The 18,621-nt window shown below is 36.8% G+C and overlaps 3 protein-coding genes and 1 long non-coding RNA gene across 10 annotated transcripts in view; all 4 read right to left on the bottom strand.

Annotated features, from left to right (window-relative positions):
* TTN (titin) overlaps positions 1–18,621 on the bottom strand; it is a 239,716-nt gene that overhangs the window by 109,349 nt on the left and 111,746 nt on the right. For all 7 annotated transcript variants that reach the window (XM_052675513.1, XM_052675512.1, XM_052675511.1 and 4 more), the window contains 5 exons: positions 12,534–12,614; positions 11,736–11,813; positions 11,008–11,088; positions 10,589–10,672; positions 10,190–10,279 (listed from right to left, as the gene is read on the bottom strand). In XM_052675513.1, the coding sequence (XP_052531473.1) occupies positions 10,190–10,279; positions 10,589–10,672; positions 11,008–11,088; positions 11,736–11,813; positions 12,534–12,614 (414 nt within the window). The remainder of the gene's footprint in view (positions 1–10,189; positions 10,280–10,588; positions 10,673–11,007; positions 11,089–11,735; positions 11,814–12,533; positions 12,615–18,621) is intronic.
* REC8 (REC8 meiotic recombination protein) lies at positions 565–2,624 on the bottom strand. The gene is made up of 4 exons (XM_052675569.1): positions 2,514–2,624; positions 2,147–2,257; positions 1,549–1,791; positions 565–1,355 (listed from the first exon to the last, which is right to left on the bottom strand). Exons 1-4 carry the CDS (start codon positions 2,617–2,619, stop codon positions 1,228–1,230), a joined length of 588 nt encoding a protein of 195 aa, XP_052531529.1. The 5' UTR covers positions 2,620–2,624; the 3' UTR covers positions 565–1,227.
* On the bottom strand, positions 3,474–6,930 carry LOC128076961 (titin-like). Its single transcript, XM_052675564.1, has 6 exons — positions 6,761–6,930; positions 5,757–5,840; positions 5,390–5,500; positions 4,909–5,034; positions 4,563–4,646; positions 3,474–3,601 (listed from the first exon to the last, which is right to left on the bottom strand). Exons 1-6 carry the CDS (start codon positions 6,921–6,923, stop codon positions 3,474–3,476), a joined length of 696 nt encoding a protein of 231 aa, XP_052531524.1. The 5' UTR covers positions 6,924–6,930.
* On the bottom strand, positions 12,615–15,150 carry LOC128076968 (uncharacterized). Its single transcript, XR_008204743.1, has 2 exons — positions 13,897–15,150; positions 12,615–13,698 (listed from the first exon to the last, which is right to left on the bottom strand). It is a non-coding gene; the product is annotated as an uncharacterized LOC128076968 (long non-coding RNA).

Here is an 18,621-nt window from a genome sequence, read left to right on the forward strand (position 1 = left end):
GTTAACAACATCAGGACAAAGATGGGAAAGCAAATAATAAGAAGAATCCAGTTGACAGGAAACAAAGTGAAAGCACTTAAAATATTTTGCATATTATACTTAGAAGAATTAAGAGATCTGAACTTGTTTGCAACATGTAAGAGGGAAAGAAATACATGGAGACTAACAGCATATAGGTATATTTGTGAAGAACAACAGAGCAAGAAAATCTGTGCAGTAATGGATGAGGAAACCGTCAGATAGCCTCTAGGTAATCTATATACCTTCAACTGGTAAAGCTTCTTCTACTTCTGTTACTGAAATTTCTTCTGTTTCTTCAGCTTCACTTTCCTTTTCAATTTCATATTCTTTAAAGAACATTGATAACTGGTGTAAGTTTCCAATGATAAGATCATTGCAGACACCAATAAAAAGAAGGCTACTCCAATACACACAGACAAATAAATGTTAGGATACATAATCACTCAGTATCAGGTCATGCCGCTAATTTTGCAGTTAATGCATTCTTTGAGAAAAATGCTTTATCTGCAAGTGTAATTCAGGATTGGATGGAGATAGTACAATATAAACGAAATAAATTTTGGATGAGTATTTATAACTGGAGAAAATAAAAGCTTGAATGTTCTTAGTTAATTTAAGATTACAGCAATAGAAATACTAGGTCTTAAGAAATGTGAATTTAGTGAGAATTGATTATTGCCTAAAATTGAATGATAAAAGATACTCTTAAGAATACCCAACATAGGACTATGTGAAAATATTTAAAGTAATATTTAGCTCTCTCCTATGGAACTGTAATAGAAGAGACAAAAACATAAATTGGTATAATCTAAAATGTGAAGTGAACAAAATACAAGAACTAGAATAGGGAAAAAAGAAGAATTTTTTTTTTTAAAGCATACATTTGGAATAATAGTTAAATTGTCTTTACAATAATACCTTCACTTGGTAGAGGTTCAGGTACTTTAGGAAGAGCAACAGGTACTTCCTCCCCTGAGGCAACTTTCTTGGGGACCTCAAGCACTTCAAAAAATATTAATACATTTTATTTACATGCAAATAAATGTGTGAATGAAACATAAAAAGAAAATGACAACTACCACAAAGAAAATAACAGTGAGTAACAGTGTCCATAACAACAAAAGAATGTGTTCTGAACAGGAAGCAAACAAGACACATTGTATAGACACAGTTATAAACAAAGGAAAGAGAAACAGAAAAGACATTCTAAGAAAGTGCCTTCAAGACATATATACCTTCGGTTGGAGGAGGCACTGGTTTTCTGAATTCTGGCTTTTTAGGTGTCTCAACAATCACTTTCTCCTTTAGGACAGTTCTTGCTGTCACTTCTGGTGCTTGAAAGATATTTAATTTTCATATTTGTGAATAATGAAACATACAAAAGCACAATGCAGAAAAGCGCCAACGATGAGAAACAGACTAAGAATATGAAGAATAAAATTTTCAGGGACACTGCATACACAAATACATAAGCACTGTGCATATCACTGAAAATACTGAAACTGTTCACGACACTGATCTATATACCTTTCAATGGAGGAACCTCAGGTTTTTTAAGAACAGGTACAGGTTCTGGTTTCTTGGGCACAGCCACAGGCTCTGGTTTCTTGGGCACTGGCACAGGCTTCTTGGGCACCACCTCAGGCTTCTTGGTCACTGCCTCAGGCTTCCTAGGCACTGGCACAGCCTTCTTGATCACCGCCTCAGGCTTCATAGGAACAACCACTGGAACCTCTTCTTTTGGCTCCTCCTCCTCAACCACCTCAGGCACTTTAAAGATATTAGTTTCTTTTACTTGACAGGGACAAAGAGCAGCAGACAGCCCAATGGTGAGCAGCAAAGCAGAAAACCAAGCCCTTGGCATGCTACAGGCAGTCTTCTTCAACCATCCACGCTTCCTCCAGGTGGACTGCTTGCAGCAAAGTGACTAAGAGGGCTCATGGCAGGGCGCATGCCCCAGACCAGCACCACCCCCTGCCATAGGCCCAAACGGGCATGTACAAACACAAGGTGGCTAAATGCAGCTCACATCCCTCCCCATGGAAGGCAGAGGGTAGAAGTGCAGTCAGCACTGCATCAGCCCTGCAGAGAGCAGGACAGACACTTCCAGGACACCACGGTATACCTTCAGCTGGAGCAGCTTCTGGCTCTTCAGGCTCTGCCACTGGTACTGCCTCTTCCGGTGCTTCTTCTTCCTCTTCCTCTTCCAGGACCTCTGCCTCCGGCATCACAGGCACTTCAAAGATATTAGTGGGGTTCATTTTACAGTGATGAAAAGACTGGGCAGACAGGAACAAACACCAGGGCAATGCAGACGCTAAACATCACAAAAGCGAGACCAAAACCTCAGACGCTGCTGCACAGTTTACCCAACATTCACAGCTTCAAGAGTCTCAGATTTAAAACAAAGACAGGCCAAGAGAGAGCAGGACAACGCTCAAGAGAAGCAGATTAAGTATCTTCTCTGTCAAGTTATCCACCAAGTCAGGTACCTCTGGCTGCTGGAGGCTCAGGTGCTTTGGCAGTGACCACAGGTACTTTTTCTTCTCGAGCAGCCTTCCTGGGCACTTCAGGCGCTTTAAAGATATTAGTAACCATCAGTTTGACATACTATACAGGACGACAAACAATGAAACCTAAACCAAAGGTACGCGCAAGAAAATAAACAAGCTGGCCTCCTGGTATGAATCCCATCCCTTTCTCACTCTCTCACACAAGCACACACAGATGCAGAACATCTGTAGTTAGGTTAAGTTGATGTTACGCAAGGGCAAAGTGTGAGTGAGGATACTCCTCTGCATACTCTGCAGCCTTCCTTATCCACAAAGAGAAACTGCCACTTTCAGCTCTGTTAGCACCTTGGGAACAGCCTCAGCCCATCTCTTATCTACAGTCATAGGCGGTGTAGGAACGCAAATCCCCCTGTTATTCCTTCATCTCTCTTTCTCTCCTTCTGCATTTCCAGTCCTTGTTTACACTTTTCACTCTACTGGTTCATTTCACTCTCACTATCTTATTTCTTCTTTCTGTCCTCTCCTCATTGCAGCAACTCCCACACTTGGATTTTATAAATCATTCCTCCATTGCATTCTCTCAAAGTATCTAATTATTCTTTCAGCACTTACTAAGGCATCACTTCTTCCGACTCACACTGTATGTGCATTTCTGAATAAAAACAGGCTTTTCATTTTGAAAGACTTGTGCTTACAATACACGGTCACTGAGACAGTCACTGAGTCATGAAGACCTTTTGCTGTCTCAATTTAAGACGATAAAGTTTGGTGCTATTCTGATAATGCTATGCTCTTAAAAATCGAAATTTTTCTGCCTGGTGATTCAGAATTTGAAAATGTAACAATAAATTCAAAATATCCCTTGGGTTGTGTGTAGAAGTACCAGGTAACTGAGTTCCCAATTCGCACACAGTGGCAGTACTGAAAAACATCAGGTAATCAGCAGCAAGATTCTGCTTGATAATGTTCACGGCAACATGTACCTTGGGCTGGTGCTGGTTCTGGCTTTTTTGGCACAGCTACTGGCACGGGCTCTTCCAGAGCAGCTTTCTTGGGCACCTTGGGCACTTTAAAGATATTAGTATATTCTAGTTTAGTGGGTTGTACAGACCTAGACGAGACTAACAGACAATCAGTAACATTCATGCACAGTCTTTCCTGAGAAACTGTTGTGTCTACAGTTGGTTGACAGTGATGTTTTGCTTCAAGCCTGTGGAATGTGCAGGGTGTCAAATATGTCACGCAGGAGGTGGGAATTCTTTGTTTAGCTTCAGTTTTTGAGAGAGGGTGGGAAGCCTACACTGTCTTTGCATGAGCTGATCAAAGTCCAATGTATGGAGAATGGGTGCACTTCAATTTCTTTAGCGTGTCACTCATGTTTGTTCGATCAACTGTAATAATTTTTTATGAAACTTAGATTTTATTTAACAGTTACTTTTTTTGTCATTTTACTTTTATTCTTTGCACATTTGTTTAATTTTCAGTTCTCCACAGTTTCTTTCTTATTTGCAAATCTCATTACCAACAGAAATGTTCATTTTTTCTTCACTCTTTTGGCTCATCTTAACAGCCTTTTAAGTGCTAATTGTATAATCACCAAGTATTTTCAATGTTTGGCTAATAAATTCACCACCAGTTTACCATCATTAACTACTCACTTTTAAAGAGTTAAGGAACTGATACTGTTGCATTCACAAATGAATAAAGATAACTAAAAAATGTAAAGGTGCTTCATTATGTGTTTTACAATGAAGATGTATCTGCAGGTTGTTCCTCTGAACAGAATATTATTCTCTTCAAAGTAAGCATTTTGTAAATCTTAATTTCCAAAGATCACAGAAAGGTCAGGAAGTTGCCAATATTTTAGAAGACCTAGATTTAACTTATCTGACTCATTTTTAAGACCCCACATTCAACATCATATTGTTTAGACATATATCTCAGATTATGATTCATAAATTAGTTCAATTTAAGTCCAGAAGAGTATGATATTTCTTTCTATGATGATACTCTAATGATGACACATACCTTTGCCTGGAAATAATTCCTGTTTTTTGGGTTCGGCACCAGGCTCTTTTTCTTGTGGGACAGCTTTCTTGGGCACCTTAAGCACTTTAAAGATATTATTTCCACTTAACGATGTAGTTATGAATAATAAAAGAGATCAAGAATCTGATGACAAAGTCGAAGAGTTTAGGTACTTCTAACACTGAAACACTCCTAAAGGGGCTGTAAGTTAGTCACATAGGAATTTTAATGCACAGAGAGGCCAAGGGGGGAGACACAAGAAATCTTAACCCCAAAAAATGGAAGCAACAAATAAATGAATTAATCAAGACATTAAGATAAAAAGCATAACTCCCCAGAAAAATACCTTTAGCTGCAGGAGCTTCTGGTTTCTTAGGCACTGGCACAGGCTTCTTGGGCACCACCTCAGGCTTCTTGGGAACAACCACTGGAACCTCTTCTTTTGGCTCCTCCTCCTCAACCACCTCAGGCACTTTAAAGATATTAGTTTCTTTTACTTGACAGGGACAAAGAGCAGCAGACAGCCCAATGGTGAGCAGCAAAGCAGAAAACCAAGCCCTTGGCATGCTACAGGCAGTCTTCTTCAACCATCCACGCTTCCTCCAGGTGGACTGCTTGCAGCAAAGTGACTAAGAGGGCTCATGGCAGGGCGCATGCCCCAGATCAGCACCACCCCCTGCCATAGGCCCAAACGGGCATGTACAAACACAAGGTGGCTAAATGCAGCTCACATCCCTCCCCATGAAAGGCAGAGGGTAGAAGTGCAGTCAGCACTGCATCAGCCCTGCAGAGAGCAGGACAGACACTTCCAGGACACCACGGTATACCTTCAGCTGGAGCAGCTTCTGGCTCTTCAGGCTCTGCCACTGGTACTGCCTCTTCCGGTGCTTCTTCTTCCTCTTCCTCTTCCAGGACCTCTGCCTCCGGCATCACAGGCACTTCAAAGATATTAGTGGGGTTCATTTTACAGTGATGAAAAGACTGGGCAGACAGGAACAAACACCAGGGCAATGCAGACGCTAAACATCACAAAAGCGAGACCAAAACCTCAGACGCTGCTGCACAGTTTACCCAACATTCACAGCTTCAAGAGTCTCAGATTTAAAACAAAGACAGGCCAAGAGAGAGCAGGACAACGCTCAAGAGAAGCAGATTAAGTATCTTCTCTGTCAAGTTATCCACCAAGTCAGGTACCTCTGGCTGCTGGAGGCTCAGGTGCTTTGGCAGTGACCACAGGTACTTTTTCTTCTCGAGCAGCCTTCCTGGGCACTTCAGGCGCTTTAAAGATATTAGTAACCATCAGTTTGACATACTATACAGGACGACAAACAATGAAACCTAAACCAAAGGTACGCGCAAGAAAATAAACAAGCTGGCCTCCTGGTATGAATCCCATCCCTTTCTCACTCTCTCACACAAGCACACACAGATGCAGAACATCTGTAGTTAGGTTAAGTTGATGTTACGCAAGGGCAAAGTGTGAGTGAGGATACTCCTCTGCATACTCTGCAGCCTTCCTTATCCACAAAGAGAAACTGCCACTTTCAGCTCTGTTAGCACCTTGGGAACAGCCTCAGCCCATCTCTTATCTACAGTCATAGGCGGTGTAGGAACGCAAATCCCCCTGTTATTCCTTCATCTCTCTTTCTCTCCTTCTGCATTTCCAGTCCTTGTTTACACTTTTCACTCTACTGGTTCATTTCACTCTCACTATCTTATTTCTTCTTTCTGTCCTCTCCTCATTGCAGCAACTCCCACACTTGGATTTTATAAATCATTCCTCCATTGCATTCTCTCAAAGTATCTAATTATTCTTTCAGCACTTACTAAGGCATCACTTCTTCCGACTCACACTGTATGTGCATTTCTGAATAAAAACAGGCTTTTCATTTTGAAAGACTTGTGCTTACAATACACGGTCACTGAGACAGTCACTGAGTCATGAAGACCTTTTGCTGTCTCAATTTAAGACGATAAAGTTTGGTGCTATTCTGATAATGCTATGCTCTTAAAAATCGAAATTTTTCTGCCTGGTGATTCAGAATTTGAAAATGTAACAATAAATTCAAAATATCCCTTGGGTTGTGTGTAGAAGTACCAGGTAACTGAGTTCCCAATTCGCACACAGTGGCAGTACTGAAAAACATCAGGTAATCAGCAGCAAGATTCTGCTTGATAATGTTCACGGCAACATGTACCTTGGGCTGGTGCTGGTTCTGGCTTTTTTGGCACAGCTACTGGCACGGGCTCTTCCAGAGCAGCTTTCTTGGGCACCTTGGGCACTTTAAAGATATTAGTATATTCTAGTTTAGTGGGTTGTACAGACCTAGACGAGACTAACAGACAATCAGTAACATTCATGCACAGTCTTTCCTGAGAAACTGTTGTGTCTACAGTTGGTTGACAGTGATGTTTTGCTTCAAGCCTGTGGAATGTGCAGGGTGTCAAATATGTCACGCAGGAGGTGGGAATTCTTTGTTTAGCTTCAGTTTTTGAGAGAGGGTGGGAAGCCTACACTGTCTTTGCATGAGCTGATCAAAGTCCAATGTATGGAGAATGGGTGCACTTCAATGTCTTTAGCATGTTACTCATGATTTTGTTTTATGTGGTAACTTTTGGCTGTCTGCATCATCTTTTTACTTGATGCTTCTTACATTTGTGTATTTTTGTATTCATTAAATATATTTTTATGCCTTTCATTCCATCACTGTGAAATGGTACTTCACATGAGGATTCTCACTGTGTTTTGAGGGAATCAAAACACAATGACAGAAAAAACATATTTCTCTGGCCTTTGCTTGGGAATTTGTGAAAAAAATGAAATGGAATAGCATTACATTAATTTATAGTGTATTCAGATTTTTAATATTACTTAAATAATTTTTCAGTATTTCACCTGGAAAATCTCTTTTCCTGAATATTCTGAGGAAATACATTTGAACTATTTTCATTGCGGTTCACATTTTGTACATGACTCCAACATGGTAGATACCAGATTATGACAGTAAAAGATCAATTTAAAATGAGATTTCCAAGTAACTCAGAAATTAAGAAACCCACCATAATAATGATGGGGTTCACCATTGCATATACCTTTAGCAAGTGGAGTTCCTGGTTTTTTAGGTACAGAAGTTGGCACTTTCTCCGTTGGGACAGCCCTCTCACGCATCTCAGGCACTTCAAAGATATTAGTTCATTTTACATTTACAATACATCTAAATATAAATACACAGACTGAAACACAGAGGATGAGAAATGTTCTTAAGAAACAATCTGTCACACACTCATGCTCAGTGCAATTTGTTGTGGCAAGCGCCATTTAAAATCTCACATTAAAAAGGACAGAACCAAAGAGGTTAAAACAGTGCTTAAGAGAAGATTATGTGTATTTGCATATTCATGACTGTATGTACCTCTGGCTGATGGAAGTTCTGATTCTTCCAGAACAGTTACAGGAACTTTCTCTTCTGGGACAGCCTTCTGAGGCATTACTGGTTCTTTAAAGATATTAGTATATATTAGTTATGCATTTAAGCTCTAATATGAGCATTGAATCATACTACATTCAAGAAAAAGACTTCCTATTCATAAGATATACCTTTTGGTCGTGGAGCAGCTTGTTTTTTATGTACAGCAACAATCTCTGACTTTTTGACCAGCTTGGCTAGTGGTGGTTCTTCAGGTTCCAAAATAGGTTCTATTTCCTCAAATGCCACTTCAGGCTTTGGCTTTTGAATTGTTGTAAAATGCTTTAGTTTCTGGGCTGCCAAAAGAGGTTCTGGTTCCTCAGGCACTGTGACAGGTGCTTGCTCATGGTGTGCCACAACCATCTTTGATTTTTGGGAATCTGCAGCAAACTCTGTTTCTTCAAGTGTTACAATAAGTTCTGGTTTTTGGAGTGCCACCAAAGGTTTGCTTTTGGGGGACACAACATACTCTGTTTTTTGGCATGTTGCAACTGTCTCTGACTTATCAAGTGCTGCAGTGAGCTCAGGTTTCTCAGGGGCCATGAATGGCTCTGGTTTTTGGGGTTCAGCAACACGTTTTTGTTTTGATGGCACCACGCCACGCTTTAGCTTTTGAGGTGCCACATCAGGCTTGGGTTCCTCAGATACCACAGCAAACTCTGGTTTCTCAGGCACCAAGAAACGCTCTGTTTTATGGGCTGCCACAGCTGGCTTTGTTTCCTCAAATGTAACAAGTTCTGTTTTCTGTTGTAGCAAAACAGTCTCAGACTCCTCTGCTGCCACAAAAATATCTGCTTTTTGGGCTGCCACAGCTGGCTTTGTTTCCTCAGATGTAACGAGTTCTATTTTCTGTTGTACCAAAACAGTCTCAGACTCCTCCGCTGCCACAAAAAGTTTTGCTTTTTGAGCTGCCACAGCCAGCTTCGTTTCCTCAGATGTAATCTGTTCTATTTTCTGTTGTACCAAAACAGTCTCAGACTCCTCCGCTGCCACAAAAAGTTTTGCTTTCTGAGCTGCCACAGCTGGCTTTGTTTCCTCAGGTGCCACAACAAGTTCTGTTTTCTGTTGTAGGAAAACAGTCTCAGACTCTTCTGCTGCCACTAAAAGCTCTGCTTTTTGGGCTGCCACAGCTGTCCGTGCTTCCTCAGATGCCACAACAAGTTCTGTTTTTTGTTGTACCAAAACAGTCTCAGATTCTTCTGCTATCCCGAACAGCTCTGATTTTTGGGGTGCCACAAAAGGCCCTGTAACCTCAGGCAACATATCAGGCTCTGCTTTTTGCACTACTGGCACAGGTTCTAGTTCTTGAGGTGCCACAAACGGCTTTGTTTTGGGGGGTCTTGCAATGGCCTTTGTTTTTTGAGAAACAGCAACAGGTACTTTCTTGTCTGGGACAGTTGTCTTGGTCACTTCACATATATAAAAGATATTAGTTCTAAGTTTAATGATTGCTCAAACACATAACTTCAAGTAAATCAAAATACATAAAAGCACAATTGTAATGAAAACATTAAAAAATTGTCAAGCATTTATGTTAGTTTTAATGATAAATATAACACAGTTTTTTTTTTCTTTTCAAATACATACACACACACATTTCATGTCACCATATGTGGAGGTATATATGAACAGATAGTGTAATTTACACTATAAGTAAAAAAATCACAGTATTTATAAACAAAGTGTGCAGGACAAAAGATATTAGTAATACTGCATGTATTATTATTAACAGATATTAATAATAGAAATTGAAGCTCAAGAATTGAGTGATGGCATATTGCTTTTCTTGGTAGACCTTCTGGTATTTCAAGAACATTGACATGGTCTGCTGTTAGCTGCTAGAATGGATACTTTTCTTCTGCTGCTACCACTTCAAAGATATTAGTTATCGCTGTTTTTATTAACCAAAGCAGGTAGTGAGTAGTACAGTAGGAATAATCCAAAATAGTAAGATGATTTTGAGCAAAGAAGACAAGTAATTCACACATTCAAAATTTGTCACTATTCTTCTAAACGATCCACCTATGCATGTTTCACAAACATATCCAGATACATAGAACAAATACAATTTGAAATCTCAGAATCAGAAGGCCTGGTAAATTAGTTTAAAGAAAAGGGGAAAAATACTGCTTTTATTGTTCTACTAACGTTGAGACTTACCTTTCTCTGGTAGAGGTTCTGGTTTTTCAGGTACAGCCACAGGTTCTGGTAATTTCTTCTCTGGAACAATCTTCTTTGGCACCTCAGGTTCTTTAAAAATACGTATTTGCTTACTTTCAGAAATTTTAAGAATTGTAATTTAATATAGCTCAAAGGATAACATTATCAGAAAAAAAAAAAAAAACCCTCTTATAAACAGTCTATGTGTTTTTAATATTCTTTAATGTGCACCAGTAATAGCCACTGTTACTGAGAGTTATTCATAAGGGAAGAAGACAACACAAACTATAACACTTATGCGTGTAAGAATATAGCAAAGGATAACACAGACTTTAAAAGATAGTATTCAGATAAACTAATTAAAATTTCTGTGCAATTTTATCAGTACTGAACATGTACCTTTAGGTGGTGGAGGTTCTGGTTTCTTAGGAACTTCAACATGTACTTTTTCTTCTGGAACCACTTTCTTGGGTACCTCAGGCACTTAAAAGAAAGTAACTTATGTTATTCGTAAGAAATTTAAACAGTTCCTTAGCACTTTGGACATGACAAAAATAAAACTTGTGGACATCAAAAACAACAGTGGTTTTCGTTATGAGCATCATTTATTTTTCTTTGGCTATAGAAAATTTTCTGAGGCAATTTTTTTTTGCTTAACAAAAAGGTTAACTTCTATGCTTCTCTGTCTCTCACATATAAAAACTACAACAAAATCAACAAAAAATATTGACTATTTATAATTACAGAAAATAAATTTACTAAAATCACATTCTAGACAACAAAGGGTATTTCTTTAATTCATCATGTACAGCAGTTACCTTTAGTTGGTGGAGGTTCTGGTTTCTTTGGTACTTTAACTGAAATCTCTTCTTGGACCACTTTCTTTGGTACCTCAGGCACTTGAAAAATATTATTAACTTTTTCTATGATAATTTCATAAACAGCATTAAAGCACAATAGCATAACTGTACTAGGGAGTTCACCAATTATCAAGATATATAGATACTTTTTCTCATAATAAAAATCAAAACATTTGTTCACTTAAGCTTAAACAAAAGAAGAAAATCCCACAAAGGTCTTGCGTATTGTCTTCTACAATGTTAAAACAATAAAGGGTGATATTTCCCATTCTGTTATTTTGTTTCACAATGGCAAATATCTTCAGCTGGTGGCACTTCCACTTTTTTAGGCTCCACAACTGGTATTTTCTTTTCTGCAACTTGGGCACTTCTGGCACCTTAAAATTAATACTAATGCTAATATTAATATCTGAATAAATTTGAATGTAATTAAATGGAAAAAAGACAGAAGCAAAAGGACACCAAGGAGCATCAAGCAGACATAATATCCTTTACCAAAGAGACCTTTTGCTCTCAATTTTGATTGGGATACATTTGAACATATCAAGGGGAAAAGAGTCTGTTCCCCAAAATTAAATATATAAGCTCACATTTTATGAAGTAAAAAATATGGATAAATAGTATCAAAAAGATCTTATCAGTGAAAGGAAAAAAATTATTTTCATGTATTTATTAATGTCAGGTACCTTTAGCTGGTGGTACTTCTGGCTTTTTAGGCTCAGCAATTTTGATTTTCTCTTCTATTTTCTTCGGCACTTCAGGCTCTTTAAGGAAAGAGATGATTTACAGATATTTTATAGAATTTCACAGCTATGTTCAAAATTTTTAAGTAAAACCACAAATTAGGAAAAGCCTTAATGGAATCACATTTTTACTAAAACAAGGTTAGTACTCAGTGTCCCTGTAAAGTCTGAGGTAGCATTTCAGAGCCTTTAGAAGCTTTAGACAAGTGGAGATCGGGGATGTGGCAGACTTAAATGCATTCTTCTGCATAAAATAACTTTTCCACTTAAGTCAACAGCATCTCTAATCTCTGACTAAGGCTGCCACTGTCCAGTCTGCTTTCTTTGTCATATTCTATGTCATGTTCTATGCATGATAATTTTGTCTCTGTGTCAATATAGATTTTTCCCTTGTGTTAGACATCTGGATCACACTGTACTTTGATGTTCTTAAACACTCTTCTGGAGCTAATTATTATTTTTTTTCCTTTTTACTGTTAGTCAACAGTATTTCAGATTACAGAAGCACTGCTTTTCCTTAAAGATTTCTGCCACGGTATTCAAGAATCAGTCTCATAACTGCCCAATTATATGAGCATTCTAAACTCACTAGTACACTAATCACACTCCAAAGAAGAGATTTTTCAAAGCAGTAGCATACTAGAAGTATGACCACAGAAAATAAATATAGTAGAACAACAGAAACTAGTTGAAACAATCATGTTAGTGGTCTTTTCTTCCAAACTGTAGTTCTATATATACCTTTGGCTGGTGTTGGTTCTGGTTTTTTCGGCACAGTGATGGGTACTTTCTCTTCTGGAATTTTCTTAGGCACATCTGGCACTTTAAAGAAAACAGCATTTATTTTTGTTATTTTTAAAGCATTTAAAGTAAACTATTTAGAAGAGCGTCACAAGAAGAATAGCAGAATGATTCATAAGAACGAATCTGAAATTAGATGTGCAATGCAGGAAATGTTGTATATTACTACATTCTATAGGAATGTTTATAAATAAGGGAGAAAGGATGAATTTTATTTTAATGTAAACACCTCTGCCCAAGAGAAAGAGAAATCTTCTCAGAGTTTAACCATTGTTGACATATAGACTTTAAGTGGTGTTCCTGTCTTTTTTGGTACAGCAAAAGGTACCTTCTCTTCTGAGACAGATTTCTCAGGTAGCGTGGATACTTGAAAGATATGCACTTTTGGGAATTAGAAAAATAAAACACACAACACATGGAAGTAAGATAGAACAAGTAGATATGAAAGGACAGTCTGACAACACTTATATGTTCAAAACAGTTGCACTTGTTCTACTCTGACAAAGAATGGCTTGAAGCAGCTTAACTGGGAGACTTTTGTCATGCAGTAGTGACATATGACACAAAATGCTCATTCAAACAGCCTTCCAAAATACCTGAATGAACTGTTAGAAATGTTTTCATTTCTATATTGTATTTCTGTATTTCTAATGTTTTCAATAGCCAAATGCTATTTCTATTCAAAAATGAATCAATAAGTTTAACATGAACAATGTGAAAGAGAACAGAGATTTCTTGCTTGAGTATTGTGGAATTTCTGAAGCTGTTTAAGTATATATTAATATCCATAAAATGAAAATGCTTATTTTGTAAATCTTGCTGCCTATTGACTCAGCTAAAGTTTTTCTCATTACTACTAGTCCTTCTGATAATTTTCTGATATAATTTCTGTACCACTGCAACGGCTTGTTCTTGGATAGAAGAAATAGCCAAATTGAACTATTTTTCAACATTTGGACAAGAGCAAAACAAGACAGAAGAAAGCTAAAGAAAAAGGAGTAAGAAAGGATATGTTGGCCTATACCTTTGGCGGGTGGAGCTTCTGGCTTTTTAGATAGAGGGACAGGCTTCTCTTCAGCGATAACTTTTGTGGGCACTTCAGGCACTTGAAAGATATTTACTGTTTTTAATTTTATGACTTAAAGTATACATACAAATAAATAAGACTAGTAGAGAAACACGAAAACTGACAAACAACATCACAAATTGCACACAAGTTGATTACTAACTATTAAACGAGTAAGAAACACAAAATATGAGCGAAAGTTGACAAGGCCTAGGTTTAACTGGACTACTATAGTACCTTTAAATGGTGATTCTGGCTTTTTAGACACAGGAGTAGGTTCTGGTTTTTTAGGCACAGCAAGAGGCACTTCAGGAGCAATTTTCACAAATGCAGGCACTTTAAAGATATTAGTTCATTTTAAGAATTTTTACAGAACAGAAAAACAAGTCATACAAAAAAAGCCTGTATTAAATGCAAGTAACGAACAAAAAGAATGAACACAAATATTAATTATATTGAACGAGATCTAAACTATGAACATGAATAATTAAATTTTTCTTGAAGGTCATCAATTTGCAAATTGCAGATAATCAATTGCAGATGATCAATGACCAAATTGCAGATGAGAGATGATCAAGAAGTTCATATACCTCTAGGTGTCGAAGCCTCCTCTTTTCTATGAACAGTGGAAATTTCTTCTTCTACATATATTTCCTCATAAACTTCACGTACTTGAAAGATATTAGTATAATTTTAAAGTTAACATAGAATTACATCTTCAGACAAGACAGTAAGAAAGACAAAGAAATCAAATGTACAAGCTCATCTTAATATGCACAGCTCTATCTTACATCTACACTAAAAATCAGGTGTATTTGGAATAAGGGGGAAAAAAAACAACTATGACTTTCTATACTGCCACAATAAGAGCTCTGCACATTAACAGAAGACGTGTGACATGTCCTTAACTGATCTACTTTCTCGATTAGACCACTCTAACTTTTCCAATTTGTCTGTTTTTTAATTATTATTTTTCCTTGGGGGTTCCTACCTTCATTTGCTGCAAAACTAAGCTAACAATTTTTTTTTTTCCCTGAAGCACAAATCCAGGTGAGTTTTATTTTTTACTCAGGTTTATACTGTGGCTGCTACAGGTTGTGGTGCATAAAATACTCCCAAAATTGTTTAAGATAGATATATGAAAACAGATCTCTTATTCTTTGAATCCCACTTAAAATATTTTGTACCTTTAAGATGTGAAGCTTCTTCTTTTGTTGGAGCAGGAGGTATTTTTTCTTTGTGGACAGGTTTCTTTGGTACTTCAGAAATTTAAAAATATTTTATTTTACAAATTTGCACTAGGAAATAAGTTGCACAGTTTGTAAAACAACAAAAATCCTACTACAAAAAAAACATAAAAATGCAAGGCATTAAGCTGTGAATACAATATGACAACTTAAGTTTATGCATTTCTGTTTTTGTAACTCCTGGCACTTACAAGTCTGAATTTGGTAATCTCTGCAAAGATAACAAATGTTGCGCTTTTTTTTTTTTTTTAAGCTACGTTTCTGTAAAAATATCTGGAGGGCTTTGTAATTTTTGTCTGAATTGAAGTCATAGTCTTCAACAGAGCTCCTGACATAACTGGAAAGAGGGCTTCTGGGACCTTTGCAGATTTGTCGCTGCATTTCTTTGTTTATTTAGTTTTAAGACATTGTCAGAGAACGTAGTTTGGGAAAAGAAATGTGACTAGCAGTCAAAAAATGAGGTTGATCCTTGGCTCTGCAGTGAACTCCCTGATAACATGACTGATAACATTTTTGGGCTGTGGGAAAGTTTAAATAATTTTGTCTGTTTAAATTTTAAGTTCTTGATGCAAAATGTATCAATGTGTTTGTGCAGCTCCTAATAGAAGACAAAAAAATAAATAATTACAGAGTATATGGAATTTGTTCTCCTAAATGATGAATTACTGCATTGGTAAGCGCTCGTTAATTTAACCTGTGAAAAGTGCTACTGAAATATTTTGTATTTCTTTGTGTTAGCAAAACGATTTCCTTTAACCCCCCTGGTATGCATGTTCTCTTCCTCAGAACATAAATTGCTCATACAATAAGAGATGAAATGGAGGAAAACTGCGTACAGCACTTCCTATCGCTGTTCAGTAAAAAGATTCATGATGGATTTCTCACTTGATATCTCAATTTTTAAAGAGATTAGAAAAAATTCCATTATGAGATCATATACCTTGAGGTGGAGGAGCTTCTTCTTTAGGCACAGCAGCAGGTATTTTCTTAAGTGAAACTGCTTTCTTTGTCACTGCAGGTGCTTCAAAGATATTACATTTTTAAGAACATTAACAAAATGTAAGTAACAAAACAAAGAACAAATGACAGACACATAGTAACTAATGAAACATTAGAATGAGAACGTTAAGTGACTGCAGCAAAGACAGAGTGATGATGGTATGAATAGCTGACTTGTAGGTTATTATTATGCATGTTGGTTTACATATATATGGTTTTAACAGCGTACCTTTAGGTGCTGGAGCTTCTGGCTTAATAGGAATAATAGCAGGGAGCTCTTCTGTTGGAAGATCTTCATAAAATTCTGGCTCTTTAAAGATATTAGCATATTTTACATATTTTAATATTATGTACAAGACAAGATTAGAAAGAACGTGTAAAATGCAGAGACAAATACAGACAAATAACTGAACATAAATTATTTAAATATCTAATTTCAACCTGATTGTTTGCCTACACTTATTAGAAATGGTCATTCCCAATGTGTAGAATACAAATTTATAAAAATATTTCATTATATTTTCTAATTATTTATTTGTCATTTTAGATGCAATACTGTATTTCAGTTGAATTTCCCACACCCATATCTGGACTTAAGCATTTATATTCCAGCTCATTATTTAAGTCATACTCAGATCAACTCTTAAGCCAGCATTTGCTTCATTCTGTTTTATTTGTGGGTTTTTTTTTTCTTTTTTTGTTCTAATACAGCTGAACGTGTTTTCCAGGATCAGAAGTTTAATTTCTCTCTTATTTACATTTATTTCACCCAGCAGAGAAAAGAAAAATGTTAAAAATTATATCAAAATGTTGGAGGCAGAGAGAGTCTCAAAGATACTCATGGAAATTACTTACAACTAATTACAACAAAATGAACTGAAAATGACTCATGTTTTATAAAACAACCTAGAATGTGAACCAAAGAATTCTCTGCAATTTACTGCTCAGTAGATGTATCACTGATGTACCTTCATATAAAGGAGCCTCATCTTCTTTAGGAATTAAGATGGGTATTTTGTCTTCAAGTACAGCTCTCTTATCAATCTTGGGAACTTGAAAAGATATTAGCTTTCTTTTAGTAACTTCAAAATAATTTTCAATTTTTAAAATCCCAAAGAGAAATCAATCCAGATAACAAAGTTTCTCTGAATTCCCAAATACTGAGCATTTTGATGAAAGAAACATTCCATCTAGAACTGTCTTGCTGGAACAACGAATTATGTAGAAAACATATTGTTTCTGCATTCAAAAAGCATATGCCATTTGCTTTTCTCACTCGGTCTTGCCTTTCTTTCTGACACACGTGACAACATCAGTGGTTTGAACTTACTAGCTCTTGTGCTATTAGTTCTCTAGGAATATCATTACTATTATACTTGCTTTAAACTCCCAGTTTAAACTAAATTCACATCTACATCACAAAAATTAAGTTTTCATGTCTGGATAGTGTAAGTAGAGTAACTACTCAACATGTTTTTTTGTTCATAAATCATCATATTTCTGTCTAGCACATGTATAGCAAACATACAGAATATCTGAATGAGAGAGCACTTAGAGCTGAAGCAACAGCTAGGGACTAAATTACACCATTCTCATGGTGTAAAGAACACGAGGATCATTTTAGAAGATATTAGTTGGGAAAAAACAGTCCAAAATTTTTCCTTTCCAAAAAATCTCATAGCTAAGGTTCCTTTATCTTTCATTTCAGATGCACGTGTAGGTTTCTTTTCTTCAGGGACAGCTCTTTTGATAACAGCCAGCCCTTTAAGATCTTATTTCCTTTTAGGGCTTTTAAAGTTATTTGGAAGAAGTTAGAAAAAAAGCAAATCTAAGACAGATTCATAAAGCAACGAAGGATTAAATGCTTCTTGACAGAATATTTATGTTAATTCTGAAGATTAGACAGAAGAATAACATACTTAAAACATTTTCTTGAAAGACAGACTTAGTTTTAGCTGAACTTAAAAGAACTTAAAGAATGAGGCACATATTTTTCAAAGCAACACTCATGTCTTTTCAACAAATGACTTGAAACAAACAGGCCAAAAATGACTCAATCACAAACAACTGAGTAGAGCTTCTTAGAGACATAAAACACAGATACGTATTTCTCAACGAATAATGAAAACAAAAGACTGAAATCAGAGTTCATGACTCAGTGAGGACAACACAGAGGAAATATACCTTCTGGAACCGTTTCCTTTTTAGGAACAGCGGGTACTTTCTCCTTTGGAACAGGTTTCTTTGGCAGTGCTGGCACTTTAAAGACATTTGTAACGTTTTTAAGTATTTTTGCAGTAGTAACAGTACATAAGAATAAGCATTAAAAAAAATGCAAACAGTGCAATGAGTCAGAAAAGAACAGTTTGAATTAGAAAAACACAAATTAGAGTGCCTTTGGTTGCTATTGAGTGGTAACCTTAAGAGCTATCCTCCTCATCTGTTTTGCATGGATTCACACAGCTGTTTGGTAAACTCAGTAGAGTGGGATTGGCCTTAATAAAAAACTGACCACAAGGTGAGTTTCTCGCAAATTAAGAGCTCTGAAGAGAAAAGTAAAGAACTCTGAATTACAACAGGAACTCTTCTAACATGCGCTGATCATTGCTGTTCATAACACAGTCTTTGTGGAGACTGACACTGAGAACACATATCAGTATCAAATCCACTCCAGCATATAGTTAGGTTGAAGAAAGTAATTGTCTTCTGGGATTCT

Source organism: Tympanuchus pallidicinctus, unplaced genomic scaffold, assembly GCF_026119805.1.
Source record: "Tympanuchus pallidicinctus isolate F22 unplaced genomic scaffold, pur_lepc_1.0 scaffold15, whole genome shotgun sequence".
NCBI lineage: Eukaryota > Metazoa > Chordata > Aves > Galliformes > Phasianidae > Tympanuchus > Tympanuchus pallidicinctus.

Excerpts from the sequence above, each read along its gene's own strand:
- LOC128076961 (XM_052675564.1), bottom strand. The coding sequence starts at position 6,923 with ATGAATGTTACTGATTGTCTGTTAGTCTCGTCTAGGTCTGTACAACCC. Across the intron at positions 5,841-6,760 it reads AGAACCAGCACCAGCCCAAG|CGCCTGAAGTGCCCAGGAAG; the intron begins GTACATGTTGCC and ends ATATCTTTAAAG. Across the intron at positions 5,035-5,389 it reads AGAAGCTGCTCCAGCTGAAG|TGCCTGAGGTGGTTGAGGAG; the intron begins GTATACCGTGGT and ends ATATCTTTAAAG.
- REC8 (XM_052675569.1), bottom strand. The coding sequence starts at position 2,619 with ATGGTTACTAATATCTTTAAAGCGCCTGAAGTGCCCAGGAAGGCTGCT. Across the intron at positions 2,258-2,513 it reads TGAGCCTCCAGCAGCCAGAG|TGCCTGTGATGCCGGAGGCA; the intron begins GTACCTGACTTG and ends ATATCTTTGAAG. Across the intron at positions 1,792-2,146 it reads AGAAGCTGCTCCAGCTGAAG|TGCCTGAGGTGGTTGAGGAG; the intron begins GTATACCGTGGT and ends ATATCTTTAAAG.